Source organism: Hemicordylus capensis, chromosome 15 (assembly GCF_027244095.1).
Source record: "Hemicordylus capensis ecotype Gifberg chromosome 15, rHemCap1.1.pri, whole genome shotgun sequence".
In the NCBI taxonomy this organism is placed as follows: domain Eukaryota; kingdom Metazoa; phylum Chordata; class Lepidosauria; order Squamata; family Cordylidae; genus Hemicordylus; species Hemicordylus capensis.
The window spans coordinates 16,940,926-16,958,747 of NC_069671.1; the positions used below are offsets into that span (position 1 = coordinate 16,940,926).

At 51.3% G+C, this 17,822-nt stretch overlaps 1 protein-coding gene and 1 long non-coding RNA gene across 2 annotated transcripts; one reads left to right on the forward strand and one right to left on the reverse strand.

Moving 5' to 3' along the window:
- Positions 1-222: 222 nt before the first annotated feature.
- Positions 223-13,985, reverse strand: LOC128337847 (uncharacterized). Its single transcript, XR_008312447.1, has 4 exons — positions 13,824-13,985; positions 12,862-12,931; positions 2,851-2,999; positions 223-1,319 (listed from the first exon to the last, which is right to left on the reverse strand). It is a non-coding gene; the product is annotated as an uncharacterized LOC128337847 (long non-coding RNA).
- On the forward strand, positions 4,559-16,900 carry VSIG10 (V-set and immunoglobulin domain containing 10). Its single transcript, XM_053279285.1, has 9 exons — positions 4,559-4,754; positions 7,448-7,732; positions 9,578-9,883; positions 12,459-12,734; positions 13,209-13,502; positions 13,974-14,084; positions 14,655-14,667; positions 15,447-15,580; positions 16,106-16,900. Exons 1-9 carry the CDS (start codon positions 4,664-4,666, stop codon positions 16,174-16,176), a joined length of 1,581 nt encoding a protein of 526 aa, XP_053135260.1. The 5' UTR covers positions 4,559-4,663; the 3' UTR covers positions 16,177-16,900.
- Positions 16,901-17,822: the final 922 nt, after the last annotated feature.

Here is a 17,822-nt window from a genome sequence, read left to right on the forward strand (position 1 = left end):
GGCCCCCTCTTATCCCATTGGCTTTGAGAGAAGGGGCGTCTCCCGGGGATGTGCTTGTTGGAGGGGGGCAGAGGGGAACCGCTTGGATGAGCAGAGCAGAGGGGAGGGGGAGATATTTTTCTTCTTCTTCCTCCTAGCGCGCTCAGTCTCAGAACTGGGCGCAAGCAGGCAGCAGCGGCTCCCTGGGAGAAGGCTGGGCGCAGGCAGGCAGCGGCTCCTTGGGAGAAGGCTGGGCGCAACGAGCACCGCGCCTCTCTGAACCTGTGCAGGGCTCCCCCTCTAGCACGATCTGCAATCAGGCTTTCAGGACGCGGTGGGGAGGATAAGGGTCTCTGCTGATTGTGTGTGGCCTCTCCCAACAGCCTCCCGGACCACCAACAGAGTGGACTGGGAGAGCCCCCTTTTTGTCCACACAGACTGCAGCAACTCCCTCCCTTGGCAGAGTCCTTGAAACGGACAAGAAGATATTTGCTCATTTCATGGCCTAATGCGCAGAACGGCAAAAGCAGCTGCAGCAGGCTCTATTTTTAAACCCTGAAACCCATGTGGTCTGCTTTGCGGAAAGGAGGTGGGGGAAAGGCCCTAGGCTTCCCATTCTGTCCACTAGCCCCGTGGGCCCTTTCCAATAAGCAAACCTTAAATGGGCTGGTAATTACTCTAGCAGGATCTATTGTCAGGGTTTTATTTTGGATCTATGTGGTCGATTGTCCGGGTTTCCAAGCCTGGGTCCTCAGGCTGGACTACAGCTCCCATCATCCGCGGCCAACACAGGAAGCTGCCTTCTGCCGAGTCAGACCTTTGGTCCATCTAGCTTCTCCAAGGCTGCAGGCAAGAGTCTCAGCCCTACCTTGGGGAAGCCAGGGAGGGAGCGTGGAACCTTCTGCTCTTCCCAGAGTGGCCCCATCCCCTGAAGGGAAGATATTACAGTGCACACACACACACACACAGGCTCCCATTCAAATGCAAACCAGGGTGGACCCTGCTTAGCAAAGAGGCCAATGCATGCTTGCTGCCACGAGGCCAATGCCTGTGCTTTCGACAGGCAGCAATTCAACCGGTGCAGCTTTCCCGGCTATGGAGACGCGTTACAGAGAAAGAGCTTCTTGCTGTATAATTAGAGACGGCTGCAGCTGCTAGAAGCTCTGTCCAGGCGAACTCTTCTCCATTTCCTCCCTGATATTATCATTTTGAGGAGGTGATAAGAAGTCCAGCCCCAGGGCTTGCTTACCGGAGACTCTTGTTAAAGCATCATCCAGAGTCGATCGCCAAGCAGCGTCAGGTGAAACACCACGGCCATCCATTCATAAAGGGGCAGATTTCTGGAAAAAGAGAGATTTCCGCCCCCGCCCCCCAAACAATCAGATTGGGTTTATAATTTCATAATAATGCAGATGCAGGAGCAGGGAGAGGAACAGAGGGAGCTGCCATATACCGAGTCAGACCACTGGTCCATCTAGCTCAGCATTGTCTACCCAGACTGGCAGCATCTTCCCCAAAGTTACAGGCAGGAGTCTCTCTCAGCCCTATCTTGGAGATGCTGCCAGGGTGGGAACTTGGAACCTAGATGCTCTTCCCAGAGCGGCTCCATCCCCTAAAGGGAAGATCTTACAGTGCTCACACATGTAGGCTCCCATTCAAATGCAAACCAGGGCAGACCCCGCTTAGCAGAGGGGACAATTCATGCTACCACAAGACTAGCTCTCCTCCTGAGGTCAATCTGCAGTGTATTAATTATTACATGATAAAGATTAAGAGGAAGTATTTTCATAAACTACATTGGGCAGGTCAAGGAGCCATAATTGGTGCTATAGCCTGCAGATGCGGCACCAGATAAGGAATCCATACTATCATAAGACCATAAGAGCAGCCCTGCTGGATCAGGCCCAAGAAGGCCCATCTAGTCCAGCATCACGTTTCACACAGTGGCCCACCAGATGCCCCTGGGGAGCCCACAGGCAAGAGCTGAGAGCATGCCCTCTCTCTCCTGCTGTTGCTCCCCTGCAACTGGGATTTAGAGGCATCTTGCCTCCGAGGCTGGAAGTGGCCTATAGCCACCAGACTAAAAGCCATTGAGAGACCTGTCCTCCATTAATTTGTCTAAACCCCTTTTAAAGCCATCCAGGCTGGTGGCCATCACCACATCTTGTGACAGAGAATTCTGTAAGTTGATTATGCATTATATGAAAAAGTACTTCCGTTTGTTGGTCCTGAATTTCCCGACCTTCACCATCTTGCGTGTACCTGGAGCTCCAGGTTAGAGAGTTGTTTCAGAGCTGTACTGTAAAAGCTGTTTCCGACTCGTCCCGGAACCCAAGCCTAGAATCTTGGGTTGGCCTTGAACTGGGGGGCACAACTCAAATGCCCCGGTGGGCCAGAACCAACCATGACCCACAGATAGTTGGCTTTACAAAAACCCGAAGCAAAAAACAACAACCTAATCGACAAAAAGAACCCCTCAAAACTGCCCCACAGTAACTGAATGGAGCGGAATGTTCACAGACTCAGAGGGCAGTTAACAGGGAGAAAGGGGGTGGAGCTAATGGTGAGGACGTGAGGGCTTGAACAAAACAAAAAAGCAGGAAATTTCTCGGCTTGGAGACTACTCCCTCAGTACAAACCCTTCTGCGTCTGAGGAGGGGAAGATGCCAAAAACGTTCACCATGCTCAGGCACATGCTCAGATAACACATGCGCACCACGGATACACTGCAGCATTTTGTTCCCTACTCCCTTTTCCTATTTCTCTCAGATTTAAACAAAGCACCTATTAAGGACACCTGCTACACAATGCCAACCGCCTTATTAAACACAAGATCTCGAATCCATAAAAGTCAAATTAATGCGTGGGTACCTCTTTTGCACGGCATGTCTTCTGGATGGCTTCAGCTCTGTTTTTACTTCACCGGGTGCTCTTCCCTTCTCCATGTCTTATCTCCCTTCTGCCTCTCTCTCTCTTTTCCAGGGGGGCCTTCCAGCAGTGTGGTTTGCAGCCTCAAGAACCTACAGGTTAAAAAATGATGCTTAACTTGCAGCCGGGGCCGGGGAACAGGTCCTCCAAAGGCCTTTCGGTCCAGACTCCAAAATTACCTAGGTGCACCTCTGCTACCGACTGCAAGAGGTGGGTGCGTGGGTCTCGGATCTGGCACATCCAGGCATGGAGGTCCAAATCCCTTTCGCGGCAAATGACTTCTCTTTTCTGTTCCTGCTCGAGAGGAACTTTCTCCCGGTTATTTTGCATCTTGCAGGCATCTCTAGTCTGCTCCCCACTACCTGGCCCGGGTAATCCAGCAGATTTACATGAAGATGTTTACCGAAGGCCGTACCAGAATCTGTGTGTGTGAGAGCGTTGTGACTTATTTGTTTAGCACACACACGGCTCCACTTTTAGTTTCTGGGGAATATTATCTTGAGATAATTGGGATGGGGAGGAGACGGTTGCTAGGAGGCCTTTCCAAAGGCTCACACCGGTGGAGAAAATAGACGCGATGGGTGGGGCGATGGAGCCTAAGTAGTTGGGACAAAAAAACCACACTCTTATTACTGCCTCTCTGGAAGGAATACGGATCCCTCCCTGTGACATCTGATCCTTCAGAGGCCAGGTGTGGAGAGAAGGAGCTGCAGACACAACCCCCGTCCCAATGGCACCTGGTGATTGCAACATGCTCCATCGGCTTTAGCCCCATCCGCCACTTAGGGCTTGTCCTTCAGGAAAGATTGCAAGGAGCGTGTTTATTTGTTTGTTTGTTTTATTTGATTTCTATACCACCCTTCCAGAAATGGCTCAGGGCGGTTTACACAGAGAAATAGCAAATCAATAAGATGGCTCCCTGCCCCCAGAGGGCTCACAATCTAAAAAGAAACATAAGCTAGACACCAGCAACAGTCACTGGAGGTCCTGTGCTAGGGACGGATAGGGCCAGTTGCTCTCCCCCTGCTCCATAAAGAGAATCCATGTTAAAAGGTGCCTCTTTGCCAAGATGAACCCCCGGGGGGCCACTGAGACACCTGCCCTATAAATGCGAAGTGTATTTCCAGACTTCAGAAGGTGCTAAAGATGAAAGAGCCTTGTCGTCCTCACCTCTACCAAAGGCGCCTCTTGGCCCAGTTAAAGGGGGGGGGGGTTCTCAAGAGTGTCTGCCCCATGAAGGACTCAGGCTGGTCCCCTGAAAAGGGGATCTGAAAAGAAGCACCAGGTTGGTCCCAGCAACTGTCTGTGGAGAGATGCTCTGCTGGGCTAAAGAGGGCCAGCCACTCTGGCGCTTCACGACTTTCAAAGAGGCCCCTTGCCCAGTGAGCAGCTGCCTGCTTGTGCCCAGCCTTCTCCCAAGGAGTGGCTGCCTGCTTATGCCTAGCCTTCTCCCAGGAAGCTGCTGCTGCTGCTGCCTACTTGCGTCCAGCCTTCTCCCAGGGAGTTGCTGCCTGCTTGCGCCCAACCTTTTCCTAAAGAGCAGCTGCCTGCTTGCGCCCAGCTTTTCCTCGCTGCCTGGCGAGGGCCGACACTAGCGGGAGAAAGAGACTGGGAAACAGCCAAGTGTCTCCGGCCGTCCAGCAGACCCGCCTCCGACGGGGCGGGGACGTGGGGCTCGGCCCGCCTCATCCCGCCTCCATCCACCCGCGGGCGGGGGCGCCGCTGGGTCGCTGGTTCTTGTCCAGCCCGGGCTGCCATGGCGAGCGGAGTGGCCACCGCGGCGCCGAGGCTCTCCCCTCTCCTCCTCCTCCTCCTCGCCTTTTGCCTCGGCGGGGGCGCTGCTGCAGGTACGGGACGGGCGTGGGGAAAGGGGCGCTCCGTGCCCGCCGGGCGCGGGCATGCAGGTGCGCGCGTGCGCGGGGAAGTTAATTTGCACCTCCCTCCCTGCCAGAAAGAAAGAAAAAGAGGTGGGGATCCTCAAGGAATCGACCCACTCTTGTCCCCAAGTTTCCCGTGGGGTGCTGACGGGAGGGCCCGCCCCGCCCCATCCTCCACGGACAGCACTGGTGGTCGTAGCCAGGGACCTCTGCTCGCCTGGTGCCCACGCTCTGCAAACAGAAGGCGAGGCGACTTTTCTCTCTGAAATGTTTCACCTGCTATACCTCTGCGCACTGGTTTTTCTCCAACAGATCTGTGTGTGTCCCCCACCGCCCCCCTCACCAGCAAAGTTTGCCACACACACACACAACACACACACAACACACACCATGAGCAGTTCTAAACTGGTGGGGCGTTCCAGCCACAGAACCCAAATATCATCCCCGCGCTCTGCCAAGAGGCTTGAATTTTCTGTTCGCTTTGCTTTGGGATCTGCCTTTGAGATGATGATCATTTGACTGATTAATAAAATTCTGTTCTCTTCCTGCCAACATGTGTACCTGGGCGGGCAGTTCCTGGTGTGTGTGTGTGTGTACACAAATTCACAACACTCCTATTCTGACCAGCCTTTCCGGAGTTTAATCCACCATTAGCATTTTTGAATTTTCTTTAAAATAGTATCTCTCTCTCTACATGTGTGTGTATGCGTATCTGTACCAGGACAGTGTTTATATGGAGAGAGAGAGAGAGGACTTTTGCATCCTGCAAACAGAACTCAGTGCAAGTTCTTATCTGGACCCCAGAAGGATGCTTTGAGTGTTAAACAAAAACAGGAATATAAATAGGCAAAACATTTCAGCTGCTCTGATGTGTTATATATATGTGTACAAAACAAACAAGCAAACTATCAAAACAAAAGAAACTATAAGGAAAGAGAAACCTCTATAATTCTATTAAACAATAACACAGAAGAAATAAATATTTCCAGTAAGAAATATACAATGTGTCGAAGCGAAGCATTTAAACAGCTCTGCATTTCAGAATACTGATACATTTTACTGCTACTACTACAAATATTTATATACTGCTCTTCAACAAAATTCTCAAAGCAGTTTGTATAGAAAAATATTTTTTTAACCATTATTAACTACTGTTAACTATAATTCTTAGATCTCGGTCATTAAGGGTCATTTCATCTGCAGGCTTTTTCTGTCTATAGTTTTATTTTAAATTTTACTTCTACTTCTGATTCTTATAGTCTTTTATCATAGTCTTTCATTATATGCTTGTATTGTGCACCCCTAGGCTTTTAATATCTACTTTTACTTTTAATATGTAATATGTAATCACCCCTTATATTTTATGCTGGTCTATGACTGTAATAAAGATTGAATGATTGATTGACTGATAGAAAAATTAATATTACATAATTAAGATGGCTCCCTGTCCCCAAAGGGCCCACAGTCTAAAAAGAAACATAAGGCAGATACCAGCAACAGCCATTGCAGGGCTGTTGTGCTGGAGATGGATAGGGTCAGTTGCTCTCCCCCTGCTAAACAGAAGAGAATCACCACCAAATTTTAACCCTCTTACTGCATAATGAACCTAAGCCAAAAATCCGAAATAGTCAATTAAATGAAAATACTCCTTAAAATCTTCCTGCTCTGTAGAACTCTTTGTAATCTGCTTTTTATTTATCTGTGCGCAGCGGGACATGATTTGACTAGCAAGCCAGAGGTTGCCGGTTCGAATCCCTGAAGCACCTATATTGGGCAGCCACGATGTAGGAAGATGCTGAAAGGCATCATCTCACACTGTGCGGGAGGAGGCAATGGTCAACCCCTCCTGTATTCTACCAAAGACAACCACAGGGCTCTGTGGGCGCCAGGAGTCGACACCGACTCGACGGCACACTTTATCTTTACGGCATGGAAGCGTTTCATAGAATCATAGACCTGGGAGTCCAATAGTCTAACCAATGCAGGAAATTTAAGCAGAGGTCGCATTAGAACCGATATGCCATGGGGATAGAAGGAAAGGGGCCAATTTGTGGAGTGCCTGATATCTCTTATATGCCAGAGCGTCTCAAGCCTTGGTCCCTAGATAGTGCTAGACTACAGCTCCCATTGTCCACAGCTACAATGGCCAGATTTGGGGTGCGGAGAGGTGGTTGGGAAAAGGAGCAAACTGCCACTCTGTGTGGACAATGCTGAACTAGATGGACCAAGGGTGTGACTCAGCAGGAGTCATAGGGACATCTCCCTATGTCCCTATATAGTCAAAGGATGATAGGAAGCTGCCATATACCGAGTCGGACCATTGGTCTATCTAGCTCAGTATTGTCTTCACAGACTGGCAGCGGCTTCTCCCAGGTTGCAGGCAGGGGTCTCTCTCAGGCCTCTCTTGGAGATGCTGCCAGGGAGGGAACTTGGGACCTAGATGCTCCTCCCAGAGCGGCTCCATCATCCCCTCAGGGGAATCTCTTCCAGTGCTCACACTTCTAGTCTCCCATTCAGATGCAACCAGGGCAGACCCTGCTTAGCTAAGGGGACCAGTCATGCTGGCTCCCACCAGACCAGCTCTCTTCTCCATCAATGATGACTTTGAATGAATGGACGTGGTGCTTTGTGTGGGAACTAATTCTCCCCTTCCCCTTCTGCAGGAACAGAGGAGGTGGCGATCGGGGAAGTCGAGGGGAACGTCACACTGACGTGCCGGAACGTGTCTCTTCGAGCCGTCAAAGTGGAGTGGTTCCATGGGAATCCTGGCTCGATACCCATCCTCTTCTCCTCGGACGGCAAGCTCCCTTCTGACGCTCGCTTCTCCCTGGGAGGAAATGGCTCCTTGCACATCTCGGGATTACGCCCCCAGGATGAGGGAGACTACACCTGCAGGGAGGTGCAGAATGAGACCGATCACCTGCACAGGATCCAGTTGCTCCTGGCCAGTAAGTTCCCCTCTGTCCTGCAGCTTGGTTGGTTTGTTTTGAGGCCAAATGAGAGGTCGATAGAGCAGCTGGTCTTAAGGGAGGGGAGCTGGTCTTGAGGCAGCAAGCGTGCATTGTCCTCTCTGCTAAGCAGGGTCTGCCCTGGTTTGCATTTGGAGGGGAGGCAACATGTGTGAGCCCTGTAAGATATTGCCCTTAGGGGCTGGGGTGGAAAGGAAAGGATGCTCTGGGAAGAGGTCTTGAGGAGATCTGGCCTTGAGGGGTGGAGAGCTGGTCTGGTGGTAGCAAGCATGAATGGGCCCCCTTTGCTAAGCAGGGTCTGTCCTGGCTTATATTTGGAGGGGAGACTACAGGTGTGAGCACTGTGAGATATTCCCCTTAGGGGATGGAGCCGCTCTGGGAAGAGCATCTACGTTCCCAGTTACTTCCCTGGCGGCATCTCCAAGATAGGGCTGAGAGAGACTCCTGCCTGTAACCTTGGAGAAGCCGCTGCCAGTCTGTGAAGACAATACTGAGCTAGCTGGACCAAGGGTCTGACTCAGGATATGGCAGCTTCCTATGTTTCCTATTCCCCTCCTCGGGGAGTTCTGGTGTTTTCTTCCTGAGCAGGCAACCTCCCTCGACTGCATTGCTTGCTCTCTGGCTTTCTTTCCAGCACTGCTTTCTATTTGCTCTCGAGGTGTGGTCAGTTGGCAGTGATACGGTGTGTGTGTCCTGCACGGAGAGAGCTGCACCCACTTAGTCCAGGGCACAGCAGCTCAGAAAGGGGCTCGAAGAAGGTAAATAGCGAGAGGAGAAGTGTGCCATTGTGGCCTGATGCAGCGAACAAGCCTCAATAGCCAAGCGGGGGCTTCTTAGTCCACACGTTCATTGTGCACCCTGACCCTGGGCAAAAATGACTACAATTTTACCTTAATCAGAGCCAGTGTGGTGCAGTGGTTGGAGTGTCAGACTAGGGTCGGGGAGACCCGAGTTCAAATCCTCATTCAGCCATGAAAATCACTGGTTGACTTTGGGCCAGTTGCTTATCTCTCAGCCTAACCTACCTTGCAGAGCTGTTGTGAGGATAAACAGAACCATAGGATCATAGGAAGCTGCCTTCTACCGAGTCAGACTATTGGTCCATCTAGCTCAGGATTGTCTACCCAGGCTGGCAGCGGCTTCTCCAGGGCTGCAAGCAGGAGTCTCTCTCAACCCTATGTTGGAGAAGCCGGAACTGTAAGCATGCAAGCAGGCAGGTACTTTTCCCGGAGCAGCCCCATCCCCCCGGGGAATACCTCACAGTGCTCACACATGTAGTCTCCCATTCAAATTCAAACCAGAGCAGACTCTGCTGAGCAAAGTCTGGGATATAAAAATAAAATAAACAAATTTGAGGGTAGGGCTAAAAAAAGGGTGATAGCACAGAGCAAACTGTACGTGCTGTTGTAAGAGGCAAGAATGCCTCTTTTCCATCTCTAGTGGAGTGGAGACGCTGCCCCAAATCATAGGGAGCTGCCATATACTGAGTCAGACCCTTGGTCCATCTAGCTCAGGGTTGTCTACCCAGACTGGCAGTGGCTTCTCCAAGGTTGCAGGCAGGAGTCTCTCTCAGCCCTATCTTGGAGAAGCCAGAGAGGGAACTTGGAACCTTCTGCTCTTCCCAGAGCGGCTTCATCCCCTGAGAGGAATATCTTGCAGTGCTCACACACCAAGTCTCCCAATTCATATGCAACCAGGGCAGACCCTGCTTAGCTATGGGGACCAGTCATGCTTGCTGCCACAAGACCAGCTCTCCTCTCACGATGAGAGGCCGTCGCCCGAGATTTTGGGCCCAGCTCATGGGCTGTTTTGCTTGCCTTCCAGGTGGCCCCAAGGATGTGACTATCAGCATCCACCCCGCTGTTCCCCTGCCGAACGGCACCCTCTATGCCAAGAAGCACGACGATCTCAACTTCACCTGCACCAGCCAGTCCCAGCCGGAGCCCGAGACCCAATGGATTGCCACCACCTCTGCCGCTGCACCGGAGCTGTTTACGGACGTCAACCAGTCTCTGAGCTACTTTGTCCTCTACCACATCCCATCCAGCTACCAAGGGAACTACTCGTGCTCAGCAACCAACCCACTCAGCGGCCGCCAAGAGACGGTCACTCAAGAGCTCCTGGTATACCGTACGTACATGGAAGGGGGCTTGGAGAGGTGAAATAGCCTTGGGCACAGGAGGTCTCCAAAGCAGTTTGTGGCACGCCATGTGTATCACTGTATTGCAGCCATGGTTTCGCAGCCATGGTTTCGCAGCCATGGTTATGCAGCCACGGTTTCACAGCCATGGTTTCGCAGCCATGGTTTCACAGCCATGGTTTCGCAGCCATGGTATTCCTGTATGTACTTGAATCCAAGACTAATTTTCCCCCCAGTTCTTTGATGTTAGAAATTGGGGCATTGTCTTAAGTTCAGAGTGCCGTTCTTTTGGGGCAAATACAGGCATAACCTCTATTTTTAAGGTGGGAGGGCGTCATCTTAAATTTGGGGTCCTGTTCCGGTAAACACAGGTATTTATTATTTTATTATTGAGATTTTTTATACTGATTTTTATCCTAAGGCCCCAAGGCGCTGAGCAAGAAAACAATAGTAAAATTTCAATTAAGGGGGGGGGGGAAAGACCCTCAGAATAAAATGCACCCAGCTACAAGCGCTAGAAAGACAGCTGGTTTTAGGGAAGGGGTTCCAAGGACCCGCGTTATAGCAGAGCAGGCCTCTGTGAGAAGAACCAAACTCATTAAGAGTCTCTCAAGACAGACATTTAAGGCCCAAGTACTTGTAAAGGTCTATGTAGGAAGTTACGTGCTCGGATAGAAAGCCTGTGCCCGTGGGCCTTGAAGTCTTCATAGTGCAAGAGCAGAACGAGGAACAGTGAAAATGCAACAAGCAAGTAGGAAGAGGAGGGGAAGTCCTGAGAATATCAGTGTACTCACTGGAAGCCAGAGCAGAGAGAGAGAATGAGAGAGAACAAGATTGATGGCTGGGGGCAGGAGAGAGGTCGAGGAAGACCCTTGCTTCCTATCCCTATTCCCAGTGCCTCTAGTGGTCAGTAGGGCAGAAGATGTAAAGAGTTGATGCTCTTGAAGCTGTTTCTCCGGGGGGGGAGTTGAAAGGCCTGGATCAGCCTAGGAGTGAGGGAACCACGCAGATCTCCACCAAGTTTCATAGCTTGGGGCAACCACCAAGAAGTTCCCCCCTCGGGCAGGGGTAGCCAGCCTGGAGCTCTCTCGTTGGACTACAACTCCCATCACCCTTCGCTGCAGCCGGGGACGATGGGAGTTGTAGTCCATCAACAGATGGAGAGCTTCAGGCTGGCTACCCCATGCTCTTGGAACACAGGGAGCTGTCTTATACTGAGTCAGACCATGGTCCACCTAGCCCAGGGTTGTCTACACTGATTGGCCACGGCTTCTCCAGGCAGGAGTCTCTCCCCGCCCCGCATGGAGATGCCATCGGGGATTGGATCTAGGACCTTTCGCATGCAAAACGGAGGCTCTACCGCTGAGCTACAGGCCCATTTCCTAACGGGCCTGTGGTACTCCCGGATGTTGCTGAACTACAACTCCCATCACCCCCACCCACAATAAATTGTGCCCTGCCCTAAGGGGAGTCTCTTCACAGCGCTCACATGTGGTTGCCCATCCAAATGCAAACCAAGGTGGACCCTGCTTAGCAAAGGGGGCCCGTTCATTCTCGTCCCCATAAGACCAGCCCCTTCCGGGAGGGCCTAACAGAGGTACTTTTTAATGGTGCATATCCCTGAAAACCGGACATTTGGCAGTTGGGGGCAAAGATTGAACTGCGGTCTGTATAAAAATCCAAGCTTGGCTTTGTCGTGCCAGTTCCGTTCTGGCGGTGCCCTTTCCGAGGCGACGCCCTGGCAGAGAGCCCGCCCTCGCCCCGAGGGATTTTGTTTGCTCCTGCACATGTCACAGGGTGAAGAGTCTTGCACGGAGAGACAGGTTCTGGGACCAAGCCCAGGTGGGCGGCAGCTCAGATTAAGCACCGCTGCCCTGTTTTATTTATTCATTCATTTATTTGCATCGCTGACCAGCTGCGTTTCCCAATAACGTGCCCGGACCAGTGTGCACACTTTGAACGCTCAATTGGGAACACTAGTCCTGGCGCATGTGGTGTGAGCCATACGGAGCTCGAAGGACCAGGGGTCTGACTCGGTAGAAAGCAGCCTTCTCCATAAACCTTCTCCATAAGTTTTTAGGGGTTTATCTTTGGGGATGGGGCCATCACTCATTGGTGATCATCTGCTCTGCCAACAGACTGATGGTCTGGGCAAGGACCGTAGCCCAATAGAAGTGTGTCTGTTTTGCATGAGCATGAATTGCCCCCTTTGCTAAGCAGGGTCTGCCCTGGTTTGCATTTGAATGGGAGACGACATGTGAGCACTCGTAGATATTCCCCTTAGGGGATGGGGCCAGAACTCAGAGGTAGAGAAGCTGCCTGCTTGCAGGCCGAAAGTTCCCAGTTCCCTCCCTGGCATCTTCACTAGAGGGCTGGGAGAGACTCCTGCCTGCAGCCTTGGAGAAGCCGCTGCCAGTCTGTGAAAGCAGTACTGAGCTAGATGGACCGAGGGTCTGGCTCAGTAGAAGGCAGCTCCTTAAGTGGCCTTAGATATTTGCCCGAGGACCTGAAGGGGGCAGAACATCCCCTCTTCCTTCTCTTAACCTTGTAATCTTCTTCCGGCAGATCCTCCACCGTCTTTACCCCGCTGTTGGGCCCAGACCTCCGCGGAAGGCTCCGGAGGGGTACTGCTGTTCTGCAACTGGCCCGGCGGCTACCCACACCCCACGCTCCAGTGGACTGGCTTGGGGAACCTGAGCGGGGCCATCAACGCCACCAGCATCACGGACACCAGCATGGCCGCTCTGAGCAGCTCACCCCTGCTGCACGAGAAGGAGTTCACGTGCCACGGAAGCCACATCCTCCAGCAGGGGGTAGCCCAGACCTGCACGGTGCAGTTGGGTGAGTCCCAGAATGGGTGAAGTTGGAGGGCTTGTCCAATCCAATCTGCTACCCCCAAACACATCAGCCCCCCAACCAGACCAATCTCTGAAATCTAGGCCAGAGAGCAGCTTTTTTGCATCCTTACCTTACTGACCCTCGTCTCCTCTGCGCCTCCCTTGGTTGTTGGGGGCTGGATAGGGCAAGTTGCTCCCACCCTGTTAAATGTAAGAAAACAAGCACTTAGAAAGTTGTCTCTTTGCATCAGGGAACAGTCTCTCTACCTCTGTAACTCCGTTGTGTTGGAAGGCTTGGATTCAAATCCCCACTTAGCCACAAAACGCACTGGCTGATCTTGGATCAGGAACTCTTTTTCAGCCTAGCCTACCTCAAAGGGTTGTTGTTGCCGCCCCGAGTCCCTTGGAGAAAGCGGTGGGATATGAAAGCACGTAATAAACAACAATAATGACCTGCTTTGCCTCCATCTTGGTTTAGAGAGCCCTTCGATCGCGTCCGACCCCATGAGGAGCTGCTTCTTAGGGTCGGCGGTGACCCTCTCCTGCCAGTTGACAGCTGGCCATCCGCCCGCCAAGATCACCTGGCTGCGTAACCTCTCCCAGCCGGAGTCCGAGATCAGCTCTGGCGGGCGGTTCTTGATCGCCCAAGAAGGGAACCTCTCCACTCTCAGCATCCGGAACTGTTCACACGGCAGCGATGAAGGCTATTACGTCTGCAAGGCTGAGAACCCCGTGGGGCTGAGGGAGGTGTATATCTACCTCACCGTGACCGGTAAGTTGTAAGGCCGAAGCTGGGAGGTGATGGTATAACGGGGAAGGAGGCAAGGTTGGAGGCTTGGGGAGGTTCTCCAAGCATTGGGGAAGCCTTCCCTATATAATATATAATATATAATATATAATATATTATATATTATATTTGGTATATAATATTATATATTATATAAATTATATAATATACAATATTATAGAATATTATAAATTATAGATTATATAAATATAGAATATAGATTATATAATTCATATTATTAAAATCGAAATAATAATATATTTATTTATTTGGAAACAAGCACAACAGAGACCAACTTTCCCTCACCAGCTCCCGCATATCGGGGTTTCTAGAGCAGGGTGTCCGGCTTTCAAAACAGGTTTCCGTCTTGCTCATCCTAGAAATCGAGCTGACTGTTCATCTTATGGAAAACCATATCCAAGGGTTGCTGTGTCACTGCTTTCTTTCCAACCCCAGAGCCTGTCAACATCGCTGGCATTGTGGGTGGGGTCGTCATCCTTTTGCTGATAGGAGTTCTGATCTTCTCTGGCATCCTGCTGTACACTGGCCCCCATTTGTGCCTGAAAGGTAAGACGAGGGAGAGAACCCTTCCAGGAGGTCAAAATGGCGGCTGGTGGGTATATCTGAACATCAGTGGACGTATGACGCTGCCTTACAGAGTCCGACCATTGCTCCCTCTAACCCAGTCTTGCATGCACTGACCGGCAGCAGCTAGACCCTGATGGTGTAAAATATAGTGTATTGTCGTGTAATGCACTGTACATTTGGGCAGGGATCCAGAAATGTAGGCTCAGCTCCCAAGCAAGCCATTATCTGTGATCGCCACCAACCCCCTCTACTCCCTCGGATCCTTTTCTGGCACAGAGGCAGAGGGCTTAGGAGAGAAGCGAGTCTTCTGTCATTTGCACTGGGAGATGGAGAGGGTAAGAGCCAGTGAGAGTCCTCTGCCACCGCTCAGAAAGGATCCCTGCAGTTTCTTGCCTGCCCAAAAATGGCAGTAGAAATCAGACCTCTGTGTGGGGCTGGATGTCCTGCTCGCCAGAGGGCTGGGGGTACTCGTCCCTGGCGAGTGGGCAAGTGGATCTGTAGAAGCTTGAATCTGGCCACTGAATTAACTCTTCTTTCTCTTTCTTCTAGATCATATACTCAGGTGAGTGTCTCCTTTTTATTTTTTAATGGGAGGAGACATTTGGGCTCACAGTCAGGAACATAGCAAGCTGCCTTATACTGAGTCAAGCTTCCATCTCGCTCGGTATTGTCTACCCAGACTGGCAGCGGCTTCTCCAAGGCTGCAAGCAGGAGTCTCTCTCAGCCCTATCTTGGAGATGCTGCCAGGGAAGAAACTTGGAACCTTCTGTATGCAAGCATAGGAAGCTGCCATATACTGAGACAGACATTGGTCTATCTAGTTCAGTATTATCTACCCAGATTGGCAGCGGCTTCTCCAGAGTTGCAGGCAGGAGTCTCTCTCAGCCCCATCTGGAGATGCTGCCAGGGAGGGAACTTGGAGGTGCTCTTCCCAGCATGGCCCCATCCCATTACCTAAGGGGAATATCTGATCAGTGTTCCCTCTAACAGATATTCCCAGATGTTGCTGACTACAACTCCCAGCATCTCCAGTTGCAACAGCTTGGGGCTTAGGGAGTTTAGGGATTATGGGAGTTGTAGTCAACAACATCTAGGAATTCCTGTTAGAGGGAACTCTGTATCTGACAGTGCTCTCATGTATTCTCCCATCCAATTGCAAACCAGGGCAAGCCCTGCTTAGCAAAAGGGGCAATTCATGCTTGCTACCCCAAGACCAGCTTGGTTGCTAGAGTAAGCCAAAAACCAACGCAGCAGAACAAGGAAGGCTTATAAGCGTAAAGGGAAAGAGGCCGGAAAAGCCCCTTGGATCATTCCTCGAACATGCTGTCTTCCCAACTGCAGGAATCGAGACGCAAATGACATCCTGATATTGGTGGATTCTGAGGAAGAGGACCCACTGGCGGATGAAGCCAGCAACTCCGCTTTGCATCAGACAATGCAGCTGGAGAACGGGTGTCCGCCCCAGCCTGCTGAAAGTAAGTTGTGCATTGGGGGGGTGCGAACCGGCTCGGTTCGAGTGGCTCGGCCTTGAACCGAACCGAGTCCGATTCAGGTCCGGTTCTGCAGTCTACTGTCAAAGGTAAATCCAGTAAGGATTCCTCTTTACCGGTAAAGGCGCAGTGGGAGTGGAGGAAGAGCTTTAAAAGAGGCAGAAATGTAAAGGAAAGCACTCAGTATGGCCCCTGGCGGCTGGAGGGCCGGGTTTGCCCACCCCTGCTCTTAGCATTTTGTGCCACTGTATGCATGATTGGTGGTTGAGGGAATCATCCTCTATTTTGTGGGGGAGCCTGTTCTCTGAAAACGAAAATCTTGAGTCCTCTTTAGGCAAACGCATGCTCTAAAAAGTCTGCGTCCTTTAGATGAAAACTGCCATTTCACAAATTAAATGCTGTGCTTTGTTATTATTGTTATTATTTTTAAGCAAATTCTTTTCCGGGGTGTGGATCGGCGCGCTGGGCGTGTCAGCCAACAAACCCTGATGATCTTGTGCTTGGTTTCAGGCTCCCCTGCAGAGGTGCCCAGCGCGATCGCCCAGGAGGAACACCCCCAAGAGCCCCAACCCACGACGTAGAAGAGTTCTCCGTCTTTGCCCTCGTACGCTAGGAGCCAAAGTTCCCTTTGCTGCTTGGTGGCCCTCAGACCCAGAAGGACGAGTCCCTTCTGCAGCCAGGAAATTGCTCTTCTCGTCTCTCTGTGACCGGCCCCCGTTGACCTTCTGCGCTGGTCACGTTTCCACCCGGAGCTGCCCCTTCCTTCCCTCTTCCTGTTAAACGGTGAGATTGAAACAAGGAAGGAAATGCGGCCAGGGGGAAGAGGGTGTTGGCCCTTCCCTTGAAGGAAAGAACGTGAGGAACGGACTTCATGGGTAAGAAGCGGCCAAGTGGAAAAGCTGGCGAAGAGCAAGCAGGCTGTCCCTTTGGAAACGAAATCCTAGGACTGCGGAAAGGGGCGCGCCGCCAGCGGCAGGGATGGAAGGGGCTTCTTGGACCGGATCGTGTCCACAGCCTCCCTGCTCTGATCTGCATTCAACCTCTCCGCTCCTTCTCCACCTCCCTGCACAATGGGCGGGCTGGGCCATGGCACCATTGCTGCTGCTGCCGCCACCAGGCTGTTTCCTCCCTCCCTCTTCCTCCTTGGGCTGGTCCCCTCCCTGATGTGGGACTGATTTGCGCACACACACACCCCACCTCCGATGGCACTGCAGTTTCATTTCCTCTCTGCTTGGATCTTCCAGGTGAACCCAAACCCTGATGTTCAGGGTTCTAACAATAAAAGCTTGTGATGCGTCCCTCTAAGTCGTTTGTCCTTGGTGTCAGCTTGGCGGCTGTGGGTAGTAGGTAGCAGCCAGAAGCCAGAAAAGGTCTTTCCTTCCTAAGTACCTTAAGTGTGTCTACATCCCCTTTTGCTGTGGGTGTCCTGCAGCAAAGTGAATTTCCCAAGGAGGGGCGGTTTGGATTTGCTGCTCATGGTCGACTCATTTCTGATGGTACAAGGAAATCGCGACTCGGAGGCGGGGAAAAGGGGACAAATGAGACCTTGCTGGCCTCATGCGTATCATCCACACATCCCTCAAGTACAGAGGAGTTTAAAGCTAAGGGCATTTGGAGTCCTCCTGCCTCCTAAGTTGGGAAGGCGGGAGGTCTCGGGATACAATACAGTACAACGAATATTTATATAGCGCTTTTCAACAGAAGTCCCCAAAGTGGTTTACACAGATACCAACAAACAAGTAAATAACAGGATACCCCTGTTCTTTTTATTCATTTAACACATTTTTATACCCGGCCAAAACTTACGTTTCTGGGTGGTTCACAATCAAAACAAAAGGTAAATTTGAAACTTAAAACAAGTTAAAAATACTAAACTGTAGATCTAATTATAAGCCTGGGTGGACAAATGTGTCTTAATTGACTTTTTAAGAAGCTGTCAGAGATGGGGAAGCTCTTATTTCAACAGGGGGCGCATTCCAAAGCCTCGGGGCAGCAACAGAGAAGGCCTTCCCTGAGTAGCTACCAGACTAGCCAGTGGTGAACTTCTCCAGATGATTTTAATGGGCAGTGGAAATCATAGTGAAGATGACGTTCTCTTAAATACCCAGGGCCTAAGCTGTCTAGGGCTTTATAGGCTGTTAACCTTAAAAGTACCCCCAGGGGGTTGGGTAGCCAAATCTGCACAATCGAAATCCTCAAGTGTGGGATGGGCCTTGGGGGCACATGT

Excerpts from the sequence above, each read along its gene's own strand:
- VSIG10 (XM_053279285.1), top strand. The coding sequence starts at position 4,664 with ATGGCGAGCGGAGTGGCCACCGCGGCGCCGAGGCTCTCCCCTCTCCTC. Across the intron at positions 12,735-13,208 it reads GACCTGCACGGTGCAGTTGG|AGAGCCCTTCGATCGCGTCC; the intron begins GTGAGTCCCAGA and ends ATCTTGGTTTAG. Across the intron at positions 13,503-13,973 it reads TATCTACCTCACCGTGACCG|AGCCTGTCAACATCGCTGGC; the intron begins GTAAGTTGTAAG and ends TTCCAACCCCAG.